Source organism: Haliotis rubra, unplaced genomic scaffold (genome assembly GCF_003918875.1).
Source record: "Haliotis rubra isolate DU_JTF1 unplaced genomic scaffold, ASM391887v1 Scf266, whole genome shotgun sequence".
NCBI classification, from domain to species: Eukaryota; Metazoa; Mollusca; class Gastropoda; order Lepetellida; family Haliotidae; genus Haliotis; species Haliotis rubra.
Genome location: NW_025766736.1, coordinates 344,146 through 371,401, shown reverse-complemented (window position 1 = coordinate 371,401; position 27,256 = coordinate 344,146). Strand labels below are relative to the sequence as shown.

The window sequence follows — 27,256 nt, the reverse complement described above, 5'->3', positions numbered from 1 at the left end:
TACTAAGAAAAACAGATTTCCAAAATGGTGCTCGCCTATAAACGGAAAACAGATCTAATTTTATCAATACAGCAAATGCCTGCAACTGTGAGGTTATAAATAGGCTGTGGTTCTCTTCAGCGAGGAACACAGCTGAAGCGCGGATCGTTTCGTTTCGTTATTGGTGAAACGCGCTGGCGTTGCCGATCCACATTTTCTAATCACTCCGATCTAAACACATGTGCCGGGCGGTAGGGAATGTTTACAATTGCACTGATATGAACTAGGTTGCGTTTTCAATGGTTTACTTCGAGAGTGTGTGCCGCACTGACATTAACCACTCGCGTCTCTCGCAACGCCATTGTGTCGAAGGGGTGAAGGTGGCTTGTGTGTTTACGGTGTTGTTAGAGGGAAGTGTTTTGGTCGACGAAGCCTAGCTATGTCTCAACTAACATAGCGAGCCGAACGGACCACTCCGAAGGCGTTCGAGACGGGCTGACACATCGACGGAGAGTATTTGTGTGATTCCCCACTATAAGCAAAAATGGTGAGTACATTTTTCTTGGTGCCAATTTCCACGCATGTTTAGCCCTCGCTCAGTGGCTAACCGCTTGTTGTCACGGTATGCTCGTATCGGCAATTCTTTTCAACTGTGTCCGTCTAAATGTTTGTTTTCTCGCGATTTTATTTGCTTTCCGTAGTTCATAATATTTGCAAAAAAACTATAATAAATTAATGGATGAATGAAACGTAAAAATTAAAGCGTCTTTTTACCTGTGTAAATATTCAGCTCATGACTTTGAACTATAAATATGTTACATATGTCTTCACTTTTTTATTCAAATCGAATTTTATTTGAGCTGATTTAAAAAAATATTACAATTGTGTGTCTACAAACTAGGCCTCGTTAAGAGCTAGAACCTTTCGTAGTGGTATATGAGTTACTTCTTGACATAATAACCTGGTCCCATAATAATAACACCTAAAAACAAAATCGTACTGATATACAGGTAAGAACCCAAGTGACGGATAACACTGTTCCATAATCCCCCCTCCCCCCTTTTCCCTGTATACCGCCCCGTCATGTCCAGCTTGTGAACAGGTTGCTCTTGTCCCAAGGAGTTCATTGATTCCGACAGGATTTTGTTCAGATTTTACGATGTGATCGGCAACTGATCTCGCCACTCGCGGAGTTTTATTTAATAGATCGATATGCTGAGAAACAGTGTAGGGTCGCGGCCCCTGTTGTGGCGAGTGTCGATCAAGAACACCCTCCCAGCGGGTGGTGTCGGTCGGTATGTAGACAATAGCCCTGTTGCTTGTTCTCGTTACACTAGGGCTGGAGTTCGGTCGACAACTGACCACGGTTCTTTCTGGAACACGTACTAGAAAGGGTTCTCCACTCTCGCTCTGTGCAAGGGCGAAGGCCTAATGTTATAGACAGGTACTTTACATTGCCCATGGATCCTACTGAAGAGCTGTATGGGTGATTCGCCATACAATGAGACAGATTAATGGATCATTGTATAGAAAGTTTAGACCTGACATTTGGAAACTCATGCTGGGACTATGAGATTCCTCAATACCAGAGACATCCCCTTGAACTTGGATCAGCACTCGTACAACCCGGACCATGGAATTCCCCTGTATACAGTGATCGGTATTAAGTCATTCCTAAGCAGAATCTCGGCATTGGAATTCCACATATATTTCGACTGGCGTTGATCGATCTGGACCATGAGTCCCTGTTGTACATGGACTTGTGTTTGACCAATGTCGACCAGAGAGTCCCTGTTATACTAGGACTGGTGTTTGCCCAATGTCGACCAGAGAGTCCCTGTTATACTAGGACTGGTGTTTGACCAATGTCGACCAGAGAGTCCTTGTTATACTTGGACTGGTGTTTGACCAATGTCGACCAGAGAGTCCTTTTATACTTGGACTGGTGTTTGACCAATGTCGACCAGAGAGTCCGTTATACTAGGACTGGTGTTTGACCAATGTCGACCAGGAGTCCCTGTTATACTAGGACTGGTGTTTGACCAATGTCGACCGACCATACATAGACTGGCGTTTGACCAATGTCGATAGTGAGCCTCTTATACATAGACTGGTGTTTTTGACCAATCGACCAGTGAGCCCTTTATACATGGACTCGACCAGTAGCCTTTACATGGACTGGCGTTTGACCAATGTCGACCAGTGATCTCCTTTATACATAGACTGGTGTTTGACCAATGTCGACTAGGGATGTTCTTCCTATCCAGTCCCTTGTGAGGGTGTATATTTTAGTATTCAGCAGCCCGTGCTGGTCGTAAAATATATCGTTAGGTAAGAGGGGGCTAAATGGATCAGGTGGTCAGATTTGATTGAAGACGGGTAATCTTGATCGTTGTTCACGATATCAGTCACTGGATTGTCTGGTCCAGGCACGATTGTACAAGTCGGCTGGCCTATCCCATCAGACACTACGTCTTCGTAATGTTAAATGTTACGCCGCATGCTTGCCACGCCACAACTAAATCTGTACAGTCTACCGATCTGTTTTTATCGCAAGTATGTCTCCCAAAACTTATTGTTTTGAATGTTTGATGAATTAGGTGTTAAACCAAACTCATTAACTCAAGCGATTGATCTAGTAAAGATCGATAGTTACACGTCAATACCTGGGTTGGTATGATTTTACGAGCTGAACGTCTGAACACGTCCCATTTCTGGTGTCCCCCGCCGTGATGTTGCTGGAATATTGCTAAAAGCGGCGTAAAACCAAACTCAGTCAGTCAGTCAGTCAGTCTGAACACGTCCCTTGACCCTTGATTTCGTGACCGCCTCCGTGGTGTAGTGGTTAGAGCGTCCGCCCGGAGAGCGGAAGGTCGTGGGTTCGATCCCCGACCGCGTCATACCAAAAGACGTTAAAATATGGTACTTGTTGGTCCCTGCCTGGCGTTCGGCATTAATGGGTACAACAAGGACTGGTCGGCTCGGAGTCAGTATAATGTGTCTGAGTGGGGTATTCATGCTTCACTGCGGGGTGGTATCTCAGTGGGCTAGCACTATAAAACCAGCTTAAGTCTGGGCTAGTACAAGCAGCCGCACATACACATACACACGCATGCACGTCGTCACACGACGTTAAACCCAATTTCACCTCACCTCACCTTGATTTCGTGTACATAATCATTTGACTCGTAAAACCCCTACATCCCGGCATTCTAACTCCCTTTTCCTGTAAAATATTGCTTTGAAAAAATCTTCCTGAACCATGCATATGGCAACATTAAACGTTACACGCGCTTGTAGAATCTGTTAGTTTTGATGCAATTGTATTGTACCATTGTATTAAAGTTTTCATTCACATGCTTCTTTCAGTTTTATTGTATATTTTAGTCTGTCAGTCAGTGGTTTACGTCCGTGTAGACACCGAAGTGCTACTTCCTTCTTAGTAAGGTGACCCGTGAAGATCCGGGGTAGAATAGGTCTTCAGCAACCCATGCTTGCCACAAAAGGCGACTATGCTTGGCGTAAGAGGCAACTAACGGGATCGGGTGGTCAGGCTCGCTGACTTGGTTGACACATGTCATCGGTTCCCAATTGCGCAGATCGATGCTCATGCTGTTGAACACTGGATTGTCTGGTCCAGACTAGATTATTTACAGACCGTCGCCATTTTGCTGGAATATTGTTGAGTGCGGCGTAAAACTAAACTCACTCTTAGTAAGGTTTGAGGTGAGGTGAGGTGAAATGGGGTTTAACGTCGCACTTGAGAATATTTCGCTCATATGACGACGTGCATGTATGTGTATGTGCGGCTGCTTGTACTAGCCCAAACTGAAGCTGGTTTTATAGTGCTAGCTCACTGAGATACCATGCCCAGTTAAGCATGAATACTCCACTCAGACACATTATACTGACTCCGAGCCGACAAGTCCTTGTTGTGCCCATTAATGCCGAGCGCCAGGCAGGGACCAACAAGTACCATATTTTAACGGTATGACGCGGCCGGGGATCGAACCCGCGACCTTCCGCTCTCCGGGCGGACGCTCTAACCACTACACCTCGGATACGGCCTAGTAAGGTTTGAACAACGTAGGTGAGTGCTACTGTCTGTTTTGTGGTGAAACATTGTTAAAAGAGATTGGATCCTGGAAATGTAGACTTTCTGCATGTGCGTAGGTTAGTGAGTGAGTGAGTGAGTTGTGTTTAACGCCGCCTTCAACAGCGTTCCGGTAATTTCACTGCGTGTCATCATGAGGTGGGAGGAAGACCCCAAGAGATGTATTCAACGTCTATCACTTCAGAATGGTTGGGGGCCGGTGGGGTAGCCTAGTGGTTAAAGCGTTGGCTCGTCACGCCGAAGACCCGGGTTCGATTCCCCACATGGGCAAAATGTGTTAAGCCCATTTCTGGTGTCCCCCGCCGTGATATTGCTGGGATATTGCTAAAAGCGGCGTAAAACTAAACTCAGTCAGTCAGTCAGAATGGTTGGCCTCGTGGTAAACGTTTACTCGTCACGCCGAAGACCATCAAAAGGTTTTTCTCCACATTCTGCTGACATTCAAGTGTCAGGAAGCTTGTGACGTCATATATCTGGCCATGACGTTTTTACAGAGTGACGTCATCTTTCCGAATGTCAGTTCTTGAAACCTGAAAATAGAAACACAATATCCTCCAGATATGTGAGGTGGGGTGAGGTGAAATTGGGTTTAACGTCGAGAATATTTCGCTCATGACGACGTGCATGTGTGTGTGTGTGTATGTGCGGCTGCTTGTACTAGCCCAGACTGAAACTGGTTTTATGGTGCTAGCCCACTGAGATACCACCCCGCAGTGAAGCATGAATACCCCACTCAGACACACCAGTCCTTGTTGTACCCATTAATGCCGAGCGCCAGGCAGGGACCAACCATATTTTAACGTCTTTAGGTATGACGCGGTCGGGGGTCGAACCCGCGACCTTCCGCTCTTCGGGCGGACGCTCTAACCACTACACCACGGAGGCGGTCTCCAGATATGTGCCGTGAAACACCGTTGTGACAAAGTGAAAGGAACCTACGTGTAACGTTGCTTTCTCCAATGTTCAACACAACCGCAAAATGATAAGTGATTGTCCCAAACAGTCGTAAGTTTGACACAAAGGTGTTTTTCCACTGCAAGGGCAACATGCAACATCAGTATGAATACAACACGGTGGGGTAGCTTTGTGGTAAAAGCGTTCGCTCGTCACGCCGAAGGAACGGGTTCGATTCCCAACCTGGACACAATGTGTGAAGCCCATTCCTGGTGTCCCCCGCCGTGATATTGGTACAAGCGGCGTAAAGGTTATCTCGCTCACTAACTCTTCCGGTGGTATGTAGACATATTTTCCAGTCATTTCGGGATAAATGAATGAGTTAGCTGCTTCCGCTCAACTCCGAATCCGCAGTCCTGCAGCCACACGACAGCGAGATTAATTGACGTACGCTAACTAAATATATTTTGGTCTGATCTTTTCCTGATTGCGAAAGGTTCACCGGCATCGAAAGTGTCGAATTTCGGCCATGCATGTAGTATCCATGCTACGTGCGTTGCCCCGACAGTGAATCGGTACAGACACTACATGGCAGAAAAAAACAATAACGACCCAGGAAGGGTATATTAGCGATTCCAACAATGTTCATACACGTCCATTTTCGTTCACAACCCGCCCACCATTGCTTCGAAAGAAGACAAGGAAACCACAGTGACGTTTGTCAGGTGAATAATATCCAATGAAATCGGATACCTTAACCCAGCGAATTATAAATAACTGTCTCGTCGATAATGGAAATGACCACGACAGGAATTGTCATTGTAGTATTAAACGGCTGCATAGAATACCCTAGACGCTATTAAGCCACGCGTCATCCCTACGACCGGTCATTTTGAAATGTTAAGCTCCAATCGTCCAATGACTTTCCCATATACTGTATTGTCGCTTAGGTATGCATCAGTACTCGCATTCTTCTTCTACAATGATATGGATCTGGCTTTTATGACTGCGTACACGTATATGGCTAGCACGGCATGAGGAATGCGACCTTTTGACCTCATTAATATGCATAAATATATACATACCTGTTGGCTAGTATAAAATGGCTGGTTGATGAGAACTAGCAGAATGAATCATGTGAAATATGAGAAATATGACAGAGGTGTGAGTGTCAATGAATGTCATTGATTGCGGTAGCGGTGACGTTTCAAGTCGTTTTATCTTCAGAGGATCTTAAACAACTTTAAATGTCATCCTCTGTTCAACATGCCCAGACATGGCTGTGAGCTCCTCCGGACGGCTATAGATCGTGGTGACATGTGTATATAAGCGCAGAAATACTCGCGAGGCCGTCCACTTTATTGTCGCTGTAAATTTAGTCATGATATTCCAACGGGAGCCAATTTGTAAACAACGTTATGTACGCTGCCACCGTGTCTGATTTGCGGGGATTTATGTCTTCTGAATCATATCCTGTGTTGTTCTTATATAATCGCTTCAACTCGAAGGGTTGTAGAGTAAGTGAGTTTAGTTTCACGTCCCTTTTAGCACTATCTCAGCATTATCACAGCGGACGCCAGAAATGGGCTTCACACATTGTACCCATATTAGGAATCGAACCCAGTATTCGGCTTGACGAGCGAACGCTTTAAACACTAGGCTACCCCGTCGCCCTTAAGGGCTGTAAAAGACAGGGTAATTAATCCACGATGAATTTGTACAAAGCCCACAAACAAGTGATAACAGTTTTATTCAAGTACTAAGTAGGCATAGGCCAGTTGGTCAAGTGATGTGTCAATAAGAAGAGCAACTCCAGAATGTTTTGGTCAGTTAGTGTCAGTTTGGAAGCAATGGATGCTGTCCTACACAAGAAGTGCAATAATGTGAGTGAGTTTAATTTTATGCCGCTTTTAGCAATATTCCAGCAATATCACGGCGGGGGACACCAGAAATGTACCTTTTATCATCGCAGTGACATCTGCTATTTTTAGTACACACACGGAGTGACGCATTATGAGGACAATGTGTCCAGCGTGACTCCTAATACCTTGTTTAAACAATATCTACTTACACATGACCGTACTCTCAACTGCTGATTTTCGTACCACACGCATAGTAACACTTCGCGGCATATGTTTCGCATTTCACAGCTAACATGACCGGTATATCAGCGAAGTGACACCTTGTAATGATACGTTATTGACACCTCATGAATGATACGAGTATTAACGGGGATGACCTATCGTGTGTCGAGTCTACATTACGTACAGGAAGGGGAGGGATCTCCACGCCTGCTACAAACACGATATACTTTCCACACAAGTGCAAACCTGTGAAGATCCGGGTTAGAATTGGTCTTCAGTAACCCATGCCAGCACTTATCTCATAGACGTTCTGCAGCAGGGGAGACAAGCTGGCAAGAGCTGCTGTGCAGCTTCACCAGTAGAGAGGGGCGTTTGGGTAGCTTTGTGGGTAAAGTGTTTCCTCGCCATTAGAAGACCCGGGTTCGATTCCCCACAATGGTACAATGTGTGACGTCCATTTCTGGTGTCCCCTGCCGTGATACTGTTGGAATATTGCTAAAAGCGGCGGTATACTTTACTCACTCACTCACTGATCACCGTTGTGTCGAAGTCTTGATGACAGGACCTTATAACACTGGGTTTGGATGCCTGTTAGTCTTCCATTGTTAATGAAAACCATTCCCATTGATTTTACCAAAACGGTAGACGCCCACGTCGCGCTCAGTGTTGTGTTTTGCCCTTACGTCATGATAACACTGAAATGCTGTTCCAAACCAAGGATTCCCACATACCACACAGAAGCCCTCTCCATGTTGCCGACAATAATCTTCCCAATACGCCTCATTCATATAGTGTAAGCTGCCAAACCTTGCACACAGATCCATGAAAGATATATGTTAAACTGAGACAGTTACAGTAATAGCCGAACCAGATACCGTTATGGAATAAACAAATGCCGGACGGTAAACATGTAAGCAGTTGCCGGCATGTCTCCTTCCCATCCGACCGCCTCCGTGGTGTAGTGGTTAGAGCGTCCGCCCGGAGAGCGGAAGGTCGCGGGTTCGATCCCCGACTGCGTCATACCAAAGACGTTAAAATATGGTACTTGTTGGTCCCTGCCTGGCGCTCGGCATTAATGGGTACATTAATGGGTACAACAAGGACTGGTCGGCTCGGAGTCAGTATAATGTGTCTGAGTGGGGTATTCATGCTTCACTGCGGCATGGTATCTCAGTGGGCTAGCACTATAAAACCAGCTTAAGTCTGGGCTAGTACAAGCAGCCACACATACACATACACACGCATGCACGTCGTCATATGAGCGAAATATTCTCAAGTACGACGTAAAACCCAGTTTCACCTCACCTCACCTCACAATCCATAGTGATGCGGGCGGTGGGGTAGCCTATTGGTTAAGGCGTTTGCTCGTCACGCGAAAACCCGGGTTCGCTTCCCCACATGGGTATCATGTATGAAGCCCATCTCTGGTGTCCCCCGCCGTGATGTTGCTAAAATATTGCTAAAAGCGGCGTAACATTAAACTCACTCTCCCATAGCGATGCAGGGCGGTGGGGTAGCCTTGTGGTTAAAGCGTTTGCTCGTCACGACGGAGACCCTGGTTCAACTCCCCACATTGGTTCAGCATGTGAAGCCCATTTCTGGTGTCTCCCGTCGTGATATTGCTGGAATACTGCTTGAAGCGGCGTACAACTAAACTCACTCACTCACTCCATGGTGATACATGTTTAAGATGATGTTTGTTGTGTTTCAGTACGGGTTCGTCAATCACGCTTTGGAGCTGCTGGTGCTGAGACAATTTGGGCAAGAAAAGTGGGAGGCAATCAAGTAAGACTAATAGTGTTTTTGTTACCATACTGTTTAGGTGCACGGCAAACAACAAACAAATAAGATAACTGTACCCAACAAACAAACACAACGATCAAACAACAAAACGCTTCAGCCAGCACAGATGTGGACAGCATGTGGAATGAGTTTGTTTTTATATGCACAGATACCACGCTCATCGTCCATGGATACTGCTGATGCTAGTACTTTGTAATACAACCCAGGAAGAGTACAATCCAGATCTCATGTCTATATTTAGACCTCCTCAACAAAAGGAGGAAAAAGATGTGATTCCGATTACCCAACCGACCCCATATCTGAAGAGCTTGACCTTAATTATTTTTAAGCGTGTTTGGATTTGTTGCTAAACTTTTTCCCCACCTTACGTCGCGATCCTCAAAGCGTTCGTAAGATTACGACTTTCGTAAGCCTGTGATAAACTGTCGAAATACGATAGGTCGTACTGCTGGGAACGGTTTGGGGACTGTGGCCCTGATATCATAAGATTGTCCCGAACCACTGCATAAAAAGCTTGGACTAAGCTACAGAACAGACCAAGCTACAGAAGAAATCGCTTTTAATGGCATACTGCAATGTACAGTTTTTCAAAGAAACGTAAATAAGATTCGCTAAACGTCGACCCACTTATCCCAAGGTTTCTTAACCAAGTGGTTAAAACGTTCGCTCGTCGCACCGAAGGCCGTGTTCGAATCTCCCACATTGGTAGTATGTATGAAGCCCCTTTCTGGTGTCCCCCGTCGTGATATTGCTGGAATATTGCTAAAAGCGGCGTAAAATCCAACTCACTCACTCACTCACTCATCCCAATCCAATCTTGAACCGTGTTACGTGATCGGGTACAAACCACACCATACTGAGACAATGACATGGCACACTCAGTGATGTAACGTCCTCTATTTCCCACAGTGGACATGGCAGTGATGGCATATTCGCACAGGGACGCCTTCAAATACATTCTTCCGGTGATAATGTTTGCCCGTGTTCGCTATTATACAGACAATTATATATGGGAATATATACTACTCAATCTGTTATGATGGATTTGCCGTTATTACATTAGCAATAAGAAAGAAACGAGTGTTCCGTAACTTCTTTTGAGTAGATGATTTATTTGAACATGACGCCCCGAATGTCTTCATATCTATAAGACTGACACGCAGATACATGTAATGCCACCCACCAATATAATGCTATAATATACAGGAAACTGCATCTGTAACCAACACGTCATAACGAACTGTCATATATACCGAACTGTTTGTTTTGTCCCGGTCACTTCATATTTTAGTGACCGCCTCCGTGGTGTAGTGGTTAGAGCGTCCGCCCGGAGAACGGAAGGTCGCGGGTTCGATTCCCGACCGCGTCATACCTAAAGACGTTAAAATGTGGTACTTGTTGGTCTCTGCCTGGCGCTCGGCATTAATGGGTACAACAAGGACTGGTCGGCTCGGAGTCAGTATAATGTGTCTGAGTGGGGTATCCATGCTGCACTGCGGCATGGTATCCCAGTGGGCTAGCACTATTAAACCAGCTTAAGTCTGGGCTAGTAGAAGCAGCCGCACATACACACGCATGCACGTCGTCATATGAACGAAATATTCTCAAGTACGACGTTAAACCCAATTTCACCTCACCTCATATTTTAGTCAGATGCATATGAGGGACTACGGTTATAACGAACTGAAATTACGGGCCCCTTCAGGTTCGTTACAACAGCAGTTTACTGTATCCAGCGTCACAATGTGTATTACCACGTGCACGCATGATGGTCATCATTCCTAACTGTAGTTTACAGTGCAACTCAGGTTCCTGGCCCTCTGTGAGTATTCTGTAGGACGTAGTGTTTTTCAAGGTCTTTGTATTTTTGTAATGTTATGGAGGGGCACGTGTGACCCAAATCGCTTAAGGCGCCGTAAATCGTGGCACTGTTTTTTTAGCCGAAGACGTTTCAGAATCCTGTGATAGCGGTTCCATTTGTCAGTTATTGGATTTTACCGGTGGTAAACATCTAGATCTGAATCTCTTTGGAATTTCTTCCAATGACTGGCTCACCTTTTTCGAAGAAACGTTGGGTTTTCCCGTCGCCAATGAGTCCAGTCAGAGGCAGTCCTTTTAGATAGTTCACTTTTAAGTTGATAGCTCGCCAATACGTGCCATGGGTTGAAAATGCCCACATTACAATTTGGTAACGTGTTTTTTCACGAACCTTGCGCACTTCAGCACGCTTGGGGAAAAGATGTGTGGCGACTGTCAGTTGAATGGAGTCCTGTCGTATTTAGAAACAATTAAGTAAAGTTAAAACTGTTTGGCTTGTATAATTCGTCTCCTTGCTTGCATGGCACCTGCTTAGCAGACACAGAAATAATGGTTATCTGGAAATAACACATGGGATTCCAGCTGATACAAATGGCCGGGCGCTCTCATTAATCAGTAACTCAACCATACTCTCGAGGCTCCAGATCCCGTTGTGTCGGTGGGGCTGGGGTTATGGTGGAGTGGGGTTATCTGCGAATGGGGTTATGTAGGAATGGGGTTATGTGGAGGTGTTTCTTCACTGGATAACACCGTGGCTGACCATCTGGAGCTACCTTTCCAAATTGTGTGGGGATTCCAAATCCTGATGAGAAATATGCCTTCACCTATTTTTACCAGCAATCGTTTCTTGGTAAACAAAACGGCTGAAACATTGTACAATATCACTCACTCACGTGTGATACAATATCGCAACATTGAGCACTGTCTACAGGGACCATCGTGGACTCGACAGAACATCGTTAACTGACCATCGACCATTGTCAATGAAGTGAACTTTTTTATCTAATTCTGAAATATAGATAATTTATTGCTGCTGCTTCTTACTGCTGTTGACCAACCGCAGTTATACCTGCAGAAAGTTGAGAATACTTCTCACTTGATGCATCATACTATCCCCGAATAACCTCCTCGTTACGACATCAGATATTGTTTACGTGTAATATCAGCGAGTGAAGTGAATGTTGTGTAGGGTGATTTAAGAAAAAATCAAGATGTAACAAAACGGTCTGCCTTGGCAAGACAAACCAGATACGGAAGCGATCCACAGCACAGGTGCACCATGACTCCCAATATAGGTCACCGAGTATGAGCCATACCTATGGGGCAATAGACCCATGCTTGAAGCATACGTTGCCCTCTCACCCACGGGGATCTGAAGTAAAAAAGGCCTCCTCCGTTGGCAAATACACAGAGCGGCTGACCTGATCAGGAAGGTCGATGGTTCGATCCCCTCGTTGCATCATTCAAGACGTGAAATGGTGGTATTTGTTGTTACCGTGCTGTCACAGAGCACACAGTGTAGTAATCATAAACTGGTCTACTATAGAGTACTAAGCCCTAGTAGGGTGTCCATGCCGCGGCATCAGACCTGAGAGACGGGCATTTGTCCGAGCAAGTACTAACAGTTACACGCACGCACGTGTGTACGCTCTCATGCACGCTCGCGCACGCAGTCACACTTAAACATATATGTGTGTGACAAATCGTAAACGCGAAATTAATCCCTCTATCTGAAAACAATGCAGAATAAATAATTTTACAGACTTATTATTCCTGTGTCACACGTATATTCCTGAACAGAGTCAGTGTTTATATTGTAATTATCAAAGGTGATTATAGTTTAGTAGCCCCAAGATGGATTGGTGTGAATGGCTACCAAGGAAAGACCAACTAGAAAGCTATTATGTGTCAGCGTTGGTAGTTTCACAGTATTGACCGGGCAATTTATACTTGTAGGCGACTAAATGGATTGAGTGGTGAGACTTATTGTACAGTAATAGTGTGAGGCCCTTCTTATCTTATCAATCACTGCCCATTTACAGGCCGTCATCATATAACCGAGATATGCTGAATATGATCAACTACACTGGGGTACGGTCATCATACTTCGTCTTGACAACCTGATTGATTCATGACATTAATCATCACATATTTTTTCTGAAGGTGACTCTTTTCACATATATGGTCATATGGCACACGTGTGTAAAGCGCAGTTCGCTGTGCAGAGTTGTCCATCTTGGTCTCGCCAGGAAACTGTGATTGTTGCTTCGAATCCTGGTTCTGTCCTTATTTTATGAAAGCGCCATATTGTGGGTTTCAGGTAAGTGGTAGAAGTGTCACTTTGGTCTTACATCCCTTATTAATCTGACAGACCGTAAAATAACGGAATGGCTGTTCAAAGCGTCGTTAGACCCAACTCACTCACTCACTCAATCATTCGCTCGACAGACCTTGTACTCTCTTCGGTGTCTCAGTATTCCACAAGCCAGAACTGACCCTTGAAGATCCTGATGGGAATTGATCTTCACTTGCCCATGCTTGTCGTAAGAGGCGACAGACGAGATCGGGTGGTCAGGCTCGCTGACTTGGTTGACATGTCATCATGTCCCAATAGCGTAGATCGATGCTCATGATGTTGATCACTTGATTGTCTGGTCCAGGCTCGAGTATTTACAGACTGCTGTCATATAGCTGGAATACTGGTGAGTGCGGCGTAAAACTAAAAACTCACTCACTCACTCAAGCCTCAACTCTGGTGTGGCAGACTCGGGATTTATGTTCACACCGTGCTTTTGTGAATGTCAACCACAAAACACAACGTATACATTTCAGTTTCACCCGTCGCCATAGTGACAGATGAAGATGCATACACTACTTGGTGAAATCCTGAATGAAATATTCGAACCTTTGAATAATACATGATTTCTAAATACCCCATTTTAAATTCTGCTTTAATGTTGGTGCTGTTGTGTAACATAAGATATACCGTCAGCCTTCACATGGGAGATGGGACCTGTACAACAGCTCCTGGAGACCTTCAAGGTGCTGTTCTACAATTAAATCATCAAATCCCCAATTCAGACGTCCGAAATGTGAGAAACGACAAGCCAATTTCAGATCGATACTAATGCAATGGTATCGTCGGTTATTTGGAATTCCACAGCTCTTTTAGACCGCCCTGTTTAATTCGGAGTGTAGAACTTCGGTCATGCGCAGAATGTTTTCAAGGTCTTCACAGCCAAGATGACTTAAGGGATGTAGATGTTCGACCGATGCGCCTTCTTCAGTCGCAAAGACGTCATGAAAAGCACATTTGGAAACGTGAACTTAGCTGCCATTAATAATTCATAAACAAGCACCAATTACTCGGTTCCAAGGTATCAAGTTCCAGTCGAGATGGCTTCATGGATGTCTTTGTGCCGTATGCTCCGATCTTGCTACAGCAAAGAAGCTGGCATGTAACATTTTAAAATTACCTACACCTCCCGATCAATGAACGTTGGGGCAAGGTCAGATACATTTCCCTGGAGTCCAGTGGCACTGTCTCTATTCCAGAGGGCAGGATGATGGAGACTTTCGTAGGCAGAGATTGTAGCATATTCTTATTGAGCATTTGGGTCGGGTTCTGGTCTTCTTTGCTGGGGTTATGGTTTGTGTTTCGCTGTCAAATGATTGAACGAAGGTAACGTCACAGGGTAGCGGACCAACTCGACATTAGATAACATCATGTAAAGCTAAATTTTGGGACTGTGTCTTTTCGGGTATATTTCCCAAAAGAGTGAGTGAGTTTGGTTTTACGCCGCACTCAGCAATATTCCAGCTACTCCAGTATACTCCTGTAAATTATTGAGTCTGGACCAGACAACCCAGTGATCAACATCATGAGCATCGATCTACGCAATTGGAATACGATGACATATGTCAACCAAATCAGCGAGCCTGACCACCCGATCCTGTTACTCGCCTCTACTATTTCCAACAGAGGCTTAAAAGCTAGCTTACCATCGTAACCCCCCAGTCTGGCATTGCTGGACTATTGTTAAAGCAGCCTAAAACTAAACTCGTCCGTTCACTATGGTAGATATGATTTTCAGAACACGTTGATGACTTGCCATGTTCAAAGAGGCGTTGAACCCAACTCACTCACTCACTATCCAAACCTCCCGATATCTTTAGTCACCTTTTACAAACATGGGGTACTGCAGACCAAGGAACACCAGAAACGGGAATCACACATTGAGGAATCAAACCCGGGTCTTCAGCGTGACGTGCGAACACTTTAACCACTAGGCTACCCCACAGCCCCACGATGCATAACGAAATAAAGACCGGGACAGTAACTGTTAATCTCAACACAAGCAGACTCCTTTATCTCAGTCCTTGTCAGCTCGTTGTGCCTTCCAAATCTGTAATATTGAATGTCTTCACGGAAAAAGAATTGTAATAAATATGCAGGCGCCCAAAACCTATTCTAAAATCCGTAATCTAATTTTATGTTATTAAAGTTGTTGATACTACAACTCAATACTCGATGTGTGTATTTTTAATAATGATATAAGTAAGTGTCGAAGTTGCACTGCAGGACCTGTAATGATGATAATGCTTCATTTAAGTGGTGATATTTAGCCAACATTGACCACTTGACTGTAATCATACAGACAGCCGAACCTGCCCAATTGATCCGCAGTCTGGTCTGAGCGTCTGTTTCCAGCAATATAACTCCCACAAGAGGCCAGGTCTGCGTACCTTTTGATGATCCTCAAATTGAGCGACAAATTATCTTCCCTTTGATGCCGCGGCTCCCAGGTGTAATATGGCAATTATAGCAGTCGGAATAGACCGACAGCAGCACACAATCAGCTGACCTGTTACCACGGCCGGGGCACACATCCCATAAAAACACTGACTTGATGCTGTCTCTTGGGACCTTTCTAGGTTCTGTGTCACGGCGAATAATTGTCTTCCCTGCCCCAAACAGAGACCCCAGCAATCACGTTTCAAATAAGAGTGGAAGAAGTCAGTAATTTCTACTGATTTGAACTCGCGACACGTTAATGAGCACACTCGAGCATATATTTGTGTTGTGATGTCCTACTGACCTATCTTGTAACAAGCTCCTTATTGGTCACTCGAACGCATTCAAGGGCGAGGAATATTGTTGTTATTTCAGCTATGTAATCGATTATTTTTTCTAAAACCTGCTTGTTGCTAGATTGTCCAGTAAGCGGTTTGTTTCTTTGTTGTTAAACTCCGCACTCGGCAATATTCCAGCTATATGGCTTCGGTCCGTAAATAATCAAATCTGGACCTTACAATCCTGTGACCAACAGCATGAGCATCGCTCGACGCAGTTGGGATACGATGACATGTTAACCAAATCTGCAAGCCTGACCACCCTAACCTGTTAATCGCCTCTTACGACAAGCATGTGTTGCTGAAGACCAATTCTAACCTAGGTCATGTCCAGTTAAGCCGTACTGCTCGCCTACTTGCAGGATCAGCAGGTTTCAAGTGAATTCTAAGAAGTGTCGATGGATGCGTGCATCTTCTTTCTCACTGATATGGCCTTATGGAGATGCACCGACACATCCCGTCCAAACCAAATATAAGGGTATACACCATTAACATCAAAGTCAGCAATGGTTTGATACATCAGCAACCGTAATGCTTAGATGTTGCAAGACGATTCAAGAACCGTAACAAGGATCGTTACCAATTACATTTAGACTTTCGAAGCCAAATGAATCCACTTCATACTTTTCCAAAGAAGCATCGAATAGCCCTTAATCATTTTTGTTTGAAGAAGGTATTTTCGCGAGCGGAAAACTTGCCTGATTACAATTTTTGCCGTAACAGTTCCCCGTTGTGGTCATTACAGTCGCCATACAATAACTATCGACCATGTGTGTATTGTTACATAGCTGCAAGGGACTCTATCATCTTAGTTAACAAATCTGCCCGCTTCTATCAGCCGCCCCACCATACAGCCAGTCAGGGCCTTAGTGTGTATCTTATTAGATACATTGAAAGACGCTGCAGTAATTACAACACTCCCCTAGCTCCAATCAGCTTGTGTTGGGATGCTTTGATCTGGTAGATGAAATTCCCTTTGTCTAGTGCATATCTCCAGGCAAACTAACGCTCTGCTTTTGTGTGTCGATAGGGCCTGATGGTAGAGTTCAGTAGAACGTCCGGTTTGTGGGTGTGTGAGTTAGCGGGAGAATGATGATGGATTCAGTCGAGTTTACATTTTCTGGGGAAATTATTAATGACTGTACTCTTATATCTGGTAGGGAAACAAAGAATGCAGGTTACTGTAACTTTTCAGTGTTTGGGGATCTTTAAATAGGTTTTGTGCTAGCATAGGTCACCTCAACGATTTCCCCTGCTTCTGTTATGACGCGCTGCAATTAGCAGTGTAGAGTTGTGTCCCTTTGGCCTCTGAGGATTCGCTCTTTGTTGTTTTAGATCCCAGATTCATCATGACCATGATCCTAGGTCTTTCAGCATTACATCCTTGCTCATGGATTTTAGATGGAGTGAGTGAGTGACTGACTTTAGTTTTACGCCGCTGTTAGCAATATCCCAGCAATATCAAGGCGGGGGGACACCAGAAATGGGCTTCACACATTGTACTCATGTGGGGAATCGAACCAGGGTCTTCGGCGTGACGAGCGAACGCCTTAATCACTTGGCTACTCCACCGCCCCTTACATGATGGAACAGATCTACGACGTTTAACACTTTTCTCCAACATTATGATGACGCTTAGTGATAGAACTCTCAAGGGCATGAAAGACGTCGACAATATTCAAATTGCGTTGTTGGTCTTTTAATATTAAGACTAATTCTATAATGAATACGAAAATCACGTAAAGCTGAAAACGACCCTTTCGGTAGATTTTGGTAGACAAAACTCTTTGCAGGTCATGAAAGGTAAAGTAACCTGCATTTATCTAAGATAGAACATGTTTTAACCAGTCGCATCGCGTTACTCATTAATATTCATTACTTAATTTTGGAGTAAGCATTATTCCAAAAGCAAATCGTGGGGGTCCCTTGCACAGGACGATTGATGTGTCTTGTTGACTTGTATTCACACTGATGATGGGGGACCCGTGAAGATCACAAAAGGCGATTATGCTTCGCGTAAGAGGCGACTAACGGGATCGGGAGGTCAGGTTCACTGACTTGGTTGACACATGTCATCGGTTCCCAATTACGCAGATCGATGCTCAACCTGTTTCTCACTGGATTGTCTGGTCCAGACTCGATCATTTACAGACCGCCGCCATATAGCTGGAATATTGCTGAGTGCGGCGTAAAACTAAACTCACTCATTCACTGAAGATGGGGTGGTGGGTTAGCCTTGTGGTTAAAGCGCTCGCTCGTCATGTTGAAGACTCGGGTTCGATTCCCCACATATGTTAAGCCCATTTCTTGTATATATAGCTGGAATATTTGCTAAAAATCTCGTAAAACCACACTCACTCACTGCCTCACTGATGACATCACGGCATTGATGTTATTGCATCCGGTTCCATCGAAACCCAAATATGCTGAGACAGTATGTAATGCTGAATAAAACATGAGAATTAAAATCAATTCGCATTGATCAGCCTGCTTTTTTGTGTACAAATCGTCCCGAGTAAGTGCATGTTTACATTTAGTCGGAATGCAAGGACTTTGCCTCACATCAAGAGACAAACACGACTGATAAATACATGTACGTATCAACATCATTTTGCACATTACATCGTCTTGACAACCACGCTTCCGGTAAGGATTCTTGATGTTGAGTTTAATACCGAGTCCTTAACGGTGAGCATTTTCCTCTGCTGTGATGTGTCCCATTGCCATGACATAGAACTTTATCATCCAAAACTGTGTTCCACTGGAGATATCGCTTGTGTGAGATCAAACGATATCTCCTAGGAGATATCGTTTTGACAGTAGATTTTGTACAATGCCCTGACAATGCTATGACGTCATGTACTTGATGACGTCACAATGCTATGACATCGCTGCACTGCAAGTCTAATGGCAGTACCATGTTCAGAGATGAAAATTTTTCATTGAAAATTAATGAAGAGTGATTTTGGATGATAAATAGAATCTCACCCTCGTGTCTTCTGATATCAAATATATCAACACTCGTTGATAAAAGTAAAATTATCTGAGGCTTGCCTCGGATATTTGTAACTTTATCAACTCGTGTTGATATAATTGATATCAGAAGACACTTGGGTGAGATTCTCTATATACTCTTGGGCTCGTTTAAGTGCCTACGTTTGTCGGAATTGTATTCCCGTTAAGATCCGTGTTGGCATTTATCTTCAGAAACCCATGCTTGTCGTAAGAGGCGACTAACGGGATCTGATGGTCAGACTCGCTGACTAGGTTGACACATGTCATCGTATCTCAATAGCGTAGATCGATGCTCATGCAGTTGATCACTGGATTGTCTTGTCCACACTGGATTATTTACAGACCGCCGCCATATAGCTGGAATATTGCTGAATGCGGCGTAAAATTAAACTCACTCACAAATTAATGTGGTTATTAAAAGATTAAAGGAGATAGTCATACAATGGCTGAAGCTAAGATGAAAAGTCAAAAAGGAAAAGCCACGATGACTTATTTAAATATACCTACTTCAAAACAGACTGACTTCACCAGACATCAATCGCCGGGGGATCTTCAAATCTGCTTCTAAAAATACAAATTTCATTTCGTTCATAATGATATTATTCGTATAATGATAGCACTACACCATCTCGAGTACAAAATGTACTGTGGTAATTATTTTGTCAACAGTATCATGGTTGCTGTGGCGTTAACTGAATTGGAAAGCTCTACAAATGGCATCGCTTAAGTGCTTTAATAGCTTCTGCGGTGATAACATTGACAAACTGGTAATAGTGGCGTTAAGTCCAATACAATGAACTACGTATATGATGACATCCTTATAACGAACTGACGGATGTAACGAATATTTTTTGGTTTTGTCCCGACCCTTGCTGACTATGTTCGTCGAAATGCATATAACGAACTAATGGTATAGCAAAGTAAATTTTGAGCTCCCTTATAGTTCGTTATAACCATACTTTACTGTGCCACTTTGTTGTTAACAATAGAGGCGAAGTGGTAGCCTAGTGGTTAAAGCGTTCACTCGTCACGCTACAGACCCGGGTTTGATTCCCGACATTTGTACAATGTCTGAAGCCAATTTCTCGTGTCCACTGCCGTGATATTACTGGAATACTGCTTAAAGCGGCATAAGCTAAACTTACTCAATGTTGTTAACATTATGTTATTTACTTTTCTTGTACAATGATCTAGTAAAAATAGTCTATGGATCTTAGAACTTAAAAATTTCATATGTGGATGTCCACGAACGTATGTCGTTCTGTAAATAGGAAGTAATTATTGCATATACATGTACATCGGTATATTAGTTATACAGTTTCCTGCAATACCATTGCCGATTATTTTGGATGTCAGGTTAGTGACATTTCCTAATATTTAATCCCAGAAACGTCGATACGAGCTGACAATCACTTTCAGAATGGACACTCAGGATAATAGGAATATGAGGGTTATGTCACTCAATGCTGTAATGATCGTACTTGAGCCTCTGTGAGGGACAAGCATTTTCAATTCGTTCCTGCTCTGCTCGTGAAATGACAACTCCACGTGTCTGATGTGCGACTTGACATTTTCCCCGAATTCCACCTGTGTAGGGGCTGTAATGGTGTTAAAGTGAGAGTCCTTGGACAGTCCACTTGACAACAAGAGCGTGGTCATCGTTCATAGATTGGAGTTTGAGCATAGACGGGCTGCAGGTCTAGCGCAAGCTGCTGGATGGCAGGAGCTGTCCTTCACCACACCTTCCCGCTGGACTCGAGGAGGTTCCGATAAGAGGAAGAGAGTCAAATTGGATTGATCACGATGAGGACCTAACTAAACTGGGACTTGCATTCATGCCTCATTGTAGGGAGACTAGATGAGGGTTGATAACGAATTTGGCATCTGCTATGAACGTCCCTCCTGAGCACCTCTCAAGGACGCAGTCATCCTGTGCTATTGTTATTGGGATAAATAGGAGAGAGATTACTTTGTTGCTTCACAAATTGACAGGAGAATTTGGCAAATCCTTCTTGATTCTAGTAGAGGATTATAATTTGTCTAAATATACCTAATCATCGGACCGGTTCTTCGTTCTCCCAGTAAGTCACGGGTATCCGCTGTTTTACGACTACTCAGTGTGGTGCTCATTTGTTAAGTATGCTTGCCGTGATCCAAATCCTAAACCTCTCTCAATGATGGCTACCCGTCAAGATCCGGCTGGTCTTCAGCAACCCATGCTTGTCATAAAAGGCGACTAACGGAATCGGATGGCCAGGCTTGTTGACTTTGTTGACACATGTCATCGTATCTCAATTGTGTGGATCGATGCTCATGCTGTTGATCACTGGATTGTCCAGTCCATAGCTTGACTATTGCTGAGTGCGGCGTAAAACAACAAACCAAACCTGTTTTGACCCATTGCCTGTCAAAGCAGCAAATTATTCGAATCATGTTCCTTTGGATTCATCTGACACACCATCGTATGACCCATCACTCATTCTATCAACCTTCGCACTCAGGGTACATAGATTAGCTTGTGTTGTATGAGTTTGTTGTAACATTTGTAATCTTTGACCGTTCTTTCCATACGATACAATGAAACAGTTTAGTGCAAGGAAGCGTCATATAAATTTGTGTATCTATTAAAGTATATGTATGTGAGTATTTAATAAAACGTGGAAACATTGATATCTCTTATGGCGTTATTCAAACCGACATGAACGTCATCGATACCGTTCTCTTTTTGTCTGCACGTATTGTTTAGGGATTAACATTACTAGACCGTACTAATCCTTACAACAATGGGGATTAAAGCTATAGTCTGTAGTAGAAATGCAAGTGTGCCAGCACTCGCTGGTAAACAGTCAAGTTGATCACATTTTGTTTATTGCATATAGCACCCGCAAATATACGAATATGAGTCATTTGAAAATATGGTGACATTTTTAAATTTACTAATATTGCACGTAACATAATATATACGAAAATGAATTATCTGACAAATATGATGAAATTTTAAATCAGCAAATACACACAAAATAAGCGTTAAATGTCACGCCAGGAAATACATATTTATGTGAAATAATCCATGGCTTCTAATTACCCTTACTAATCTCTGGCTTCCCTTGTTATTGTGCTATCACTGTTGTGGTTTCACACGAACTTATATGGCAATCTGTTTACTAGTCTTTTACTAGTTTCATCCACCTGAGGAAGCAGTAAGAATATACTCCAAAACGTCGTGTTCCTAAAAAAACGAACTTGACTTCCATACAGGTTTGCCCTTGGCAGGAACGTCCTAACAATACCGTCTTGATTAACAATTCTATCTATCTATCTATCTATCTATCTATGGAAAAACTTATATAGCGCCATATCCAGAAATAAACTGCTCTGCAGCGCTTGAAGCTCTGATGGAAAGTTAGTTGTTGTATGCTTCAAGCTTCTGTGATGAGCAATAGCTAAACATGCAGTACAAGGGAGGTTAGACCGTTCTGTGTTGTAACGTCATGTCGCATGGGCCTTGGCAAGACTCAGAAAAGATAGAGGACACTTTTGAAATAGAACTTCAAAGACGAGATCAAGACACACCTTTGTTTTCTTGTTCATCAACCTGATCTGGGTTATTATTAACAGCGTCTGTGATACCAATCAGCTTCCATCCTTCATCTCTACAAAAAGTCCACTTCAGAATGCCTCTTTGCATGCAATGCTTTATCTAGACAGTAAATTTCAGTGACGTAAAAAAGTACTTAGGCATGCAAAGTATCACTTATTGTTTTGTCAGGTGTTTCCTACATTACAAACACCACCTTACCTTGCCATCGTTCGAGTTTATTTGTGTTTCATAAACAAACACGTGTAATATTTCAGTAAAATAAGCTGACATACGCGCTAAACGAGTTAATCTTTGGTAACCTGAATTCCGCTCTGTCACATTAGACTGCTGTATTTACTTGAGTATGACATTCTTTTGGAGGAAAACGTTATGCTCAAAACAATCTCCTGCTACCATATCATATGTAATGTTGGTGAGTTTAGTTTTACGCCGCTTTTAGCAATATTACAGTCATATCACGGCGGGGGACGCCAGAAATGGGCTTCACACATTGTACCCTTATTGGGACTCGAACCCGGGTCTTCGGCGTGACGAGCGAACGCTTTAACCACTGGGCTATCCCACTGCCCCATATTTAATGTTAAGATGCTTTGACAATCAACATCACACATGGGCCAAACGTGGTGGTTAAAAGCGATGTTTGCCTAATATGAAATATAGATTGCAGGTTGTAGGTTTGAACTAAACTGATGCAACATTAAACCTCAGAAAATCCAATTCAACATATATTTGGGCATTACTAAGAGTTCGTACTATCAGCTTTACTTGGATGGATTATTTGAGTTCATTTTGGTAAAACATCAAGAGCCGGCTTGTGCCTTTGGTTCCTGTTTGTAGCCGTCGAGCAATATTTATAAGCGGTTTTACTGAGATGTCAGTCCTGCGCTCAGTATATGAGATTTGCAACTTTGCATATGCACCAAACACATGCTAAACTAGTTGTCGTTTGATGTTTGCTTTTTCTAACATAAATTTAAAACCCCGGAATGTTTGCGTTTCCTCGGCTGCTCATTCGAGGCATGAATAACGTGCAGTATTGGTTTCCAGATCATAACTTGGAAACAGCTAAATAATTTATCATGAAAAGGTGCATATGCATCAAGCACATGCTGAACTAGTTAGTCTGATGTTTGCTTTTTCTCAAAAAGTATTTGTTATGTTTCCTTGTTTTACTAAGAGGATATGGCCGCGAAGATCCAGGTTATGATTGGTCTTCAGCAACCCATGCTTGTCGTAAGAGGCGACTTAGTGACCTGGTTGACACGTGTCACTGTATCCCAATTACGTAGATTGATGTTCATGCTGTTGATCACTGGATTGTCTGGTCTAGACCACCTGTTTGTAGCTGGAATATTGCTGAGTGCGGCGTAAAACTAAGTCGCGCACTCACCCTAATACCACCATGTACGTCCTCATACCCTTCAAGTAAAGACCTCCAACAGGATGTACGTCTCTCAAACCATACACTCCGGGTACGTTTTGAAAGCCCGAAATAGTCTGAAACAGTTGTTAATGCATAGCTAATCAGCTATCGAAGTTGGGTCAATGATAACAGACATAAAAATGGCATATAATGCCCTAATCAGGTGTCGAAGTTGGATCAATGATAACAGACATAAAAATGGCATATAAGGCCCTGTACATGTGACCTCTCGGCTCAAAAGTTACTGAAGTAAGACTTGTTATCCCCGCAACGCGTTTTGCGGGGTGGGGGTGGGGTGGTTGTGTATTAAAATTCACTTCGTCCGTGCGTCCGTGCACATTTGTCTTTTCCGGAGCATAACACTAAAACCGTTCAATATTTCTTCACCAAACTTGGCACATAGATAGATCTGGTGGCAACAAGTTTGACTTAGATTGAAATTGGTGGTAGTACACTTTTCCGGAGCAGAACTCTAAAACCGTTCAATGTTTCTTCACCAAAGTTGGCACATAGATAGATCTGGTGGTGAACTGGTGCCTTTTTGTAGGTTTGGATTTCTGAATATAATATATTTTGCGTTTCCATGGCAACAAGTTTGACTTTGACTGAAATTGGTGGTAGTACTCTTTTCCGGAGCAGAACTTAAAAACTGTTCACTGTTTCATCACCCAATTCCATACATAGGTAGGTCTAGTGGTGAGTTGGTGCCTTTTGGTAGTTTTGGATTTCTGAATAAAATAAATCTTTTTATGGCAACAATTTTGGTGGTAGTGCTCCTTTCTGGAGCAGAAATTTGAAACCTTTCAGTACTCTCCTTCCACTTAGTAATATACACGCCAAAACATTTGACATAGTAACTCGTAGACATATTCATGAAGAGTATTTTGCCATTGCGGGGGATATTGATGACTTTGTCTTCTTGTTGAATTGTGACCCGTGAAGATCCGGGGTAGAATAGGTCTTCAGCAACCCATTCTTGTTATAAAAGGCGACTATGCTTGTCGTAAAAGGCGACTAACGGGATCGGGTGGTCAGGCTCGCTGACTTGGTTGACACATGTCATCGGTTCCCAATTACGCAGATCGATGCCCATGCTGTTGCTCACTGGATTGTCTGGTCCAGACTCGATTATTTACAGACCTTCGCCATATAGCTGGAATGTTGCTGAGTGCGGCGTAAAACTAAACTTACTCAATCACTCACTCTTGTTGAATTACTACCGTTGTGCAATACGGACGTCTCACGGAAAGAGGGGTGGGCAAGTATGCCTGTTGCGTGAAGTACTCCAGTTAAAGATGACACAGCACAAAAAGACAGTAATATTATTATGTTGGTGAAAGGCTTGGCTACAGGTTATGCAAGTTCCGACCAGGTGATACCTAAAATACAATCCACAGGTTGAGATCTTGCTGTCACCTTGTCCGTGCAGGCAGAAAGAGGAAGATTTCAAGTTTAGGGGTTATGTGACATCATAGCCCGAGGGGATTGGCTGAAACATTTGTTATGGAACCCATTGTACCAGTGCCTTGAGCCCCATAACCCCATTATTTATTATCCAAAACTGTGTTCCACAGGAAATATTTCTTGTGTGAGATCAAACGATATCTCTTGGGTGATAAGTTTGGACAGTAGATTTTGTACAATGCCCAGACACTGCTATGACGTCATGAACTTGATGATGTCACAATGCTATGTCATCACTGCACTGCAAGTCTAATGGCAGTACCCTGTTCAGAGATGTACAATTTTCATTAAACTGAAGAAGAGTGATTTTATATGATAAATAGAATCTCACCCTAGTGTCTTCTGATATCAAATATATCAACACTCGTTGATTAAAGTAAAAATATCCTCGGCAAGCCTCGGATATTTGTCACCTTAATCAACTTGTGTTGATATATACCATTAAAAAAAGGAGGGGATATTGGATTTACAAGATTGATAAAATGCAAATGATAAAACCAAGGAGGAAACAGATGATGAATTCCTTTGGAAATGTTTCATCTGTATGGATATATATTACTTTTTCTCATATGCATTGGCATTGGCTAGTGATATATCCCCTACTTTTTTTTTTACTGTATATTTGATATCAGAAGACACTCGGGTGAGATTCTCTATATAATTAGTAAAGGGCAGGATATCGGGTTACTTGTGCAAGGGACTGGAGCGAATAATACAGCCCTTACAGTAACAAGATTGAAACATTGCATGCTTGTCCCTGATATACTGGTCAAGGTGGACATGGAGACTTCGAAAATTCACTCCGTCAGTCATATTTCGCTTGAAACTTTATAAAGTGAGTGAGTGTAACGCCGCTTGATTTTATTCCAGCAAAATCACGACAGGTGACACCAGAAATGGTAAACCTTACAAAGAAAGTGCCCAATGCGGATACACTTCAACTAATAAGATGATCTTTGAAATAGTCTAGTCTGAGCTTAATTGGACCCTAATTGCCAACATAGATTTATTGTATTGGGCATATGTTGTTTACTACAAGACAATCCCAGCTTGTTTGATACATCGATTGACTGAAGGCAGAACACAACACACACCAAAAATGTCCTTCGTTTTTGGTTAGTTCGATGTCCTTACAAATCCTTAAAAAGTTTTGACACATTTTCCCAACACAAATCATATCAATGTTTGGTTCAACAGACTAATGTTGGTGAGTAATGTCAGCATTTTGAGTGTTTACACATTAGTTCCTTTAAAATCTACAAATAACGATCGTACATTAGCGAAGCTTCTTATCATTGTCCCTACTATCGATGATGGTCGGATGTGCGTTTTTTCAGTCACACTAATTGTTTTCAGTCGACTAGGAACGCCTGCAGCAGGCATGGCGAGACCATTATGTCGATACAGTATCTGTTCTGTCCAATCAAAGACGTGGACTTCTATTAGTATCGCATCTCGCGCCTTTGAACGAGACTGACAGTACAGGTGGAAAAGCCAATTAAATCCTCACCGAGCCAGCTCGTGTTGCAGAAATGGAAGAGGTGTTCCATACGCTCTTCGTTCGGGAAGAAGAAAATTCTGGTCATTGATCCGGGGACAATTTGAAAGGCGAAGATGTCTACAAAACGTCCGCACCTGTCCAGATATGTTTATATCCCTTGAGGTCGATAGAACGTGTGATATCACCTGTTGTCCAGCGTAGTCAAATGGGACCTTTTACATGTTTTCAATACTTTGTGATCGTGTCTTTTAGTCCCGAAAAGCTTTTGATGTGGTACTTGTTTGGGTGTTCATTTGTAGACATTGTTGAATATCTTTGCTCTCGAAACACTTATAAAGTATCAATTCGGCCAATCATTCAGTCTCACGAGCGCAATGTGCTGATTCAATAGATAAGTACTTATGGGAATATACACAACTGCCTTCAA

General features: G+C 43.2%; 1 protein-coding gene across 1 annotated transcript in view; it reads left to right on the top strand.

The window, feature by feature from the left end:
- The first annotated feature begins 146 nt into the window (after nt 1-146).
- LOC124280368 (guanylate cyclase soluble subunit beta-1-like) overlaps nt 147-27,256 on the top strand; it is a 60,200-nt gene continuing 33,090 nt past the window's right edge. Inside the window, exons 1-2 of the mRNA XM_046716273.1 lie at nt 147-526; nt 8,783-8,856. Coding sequence (XP_046572229.1) covers nt 524-526; nt 8,783-8,856 — 77 coding nt within the window. The 5' untranslated portion in view covers nt 147-523. The remainder of the gene's footprint in view (nt 527-8,782; nt 8,857-27,256) is intronic.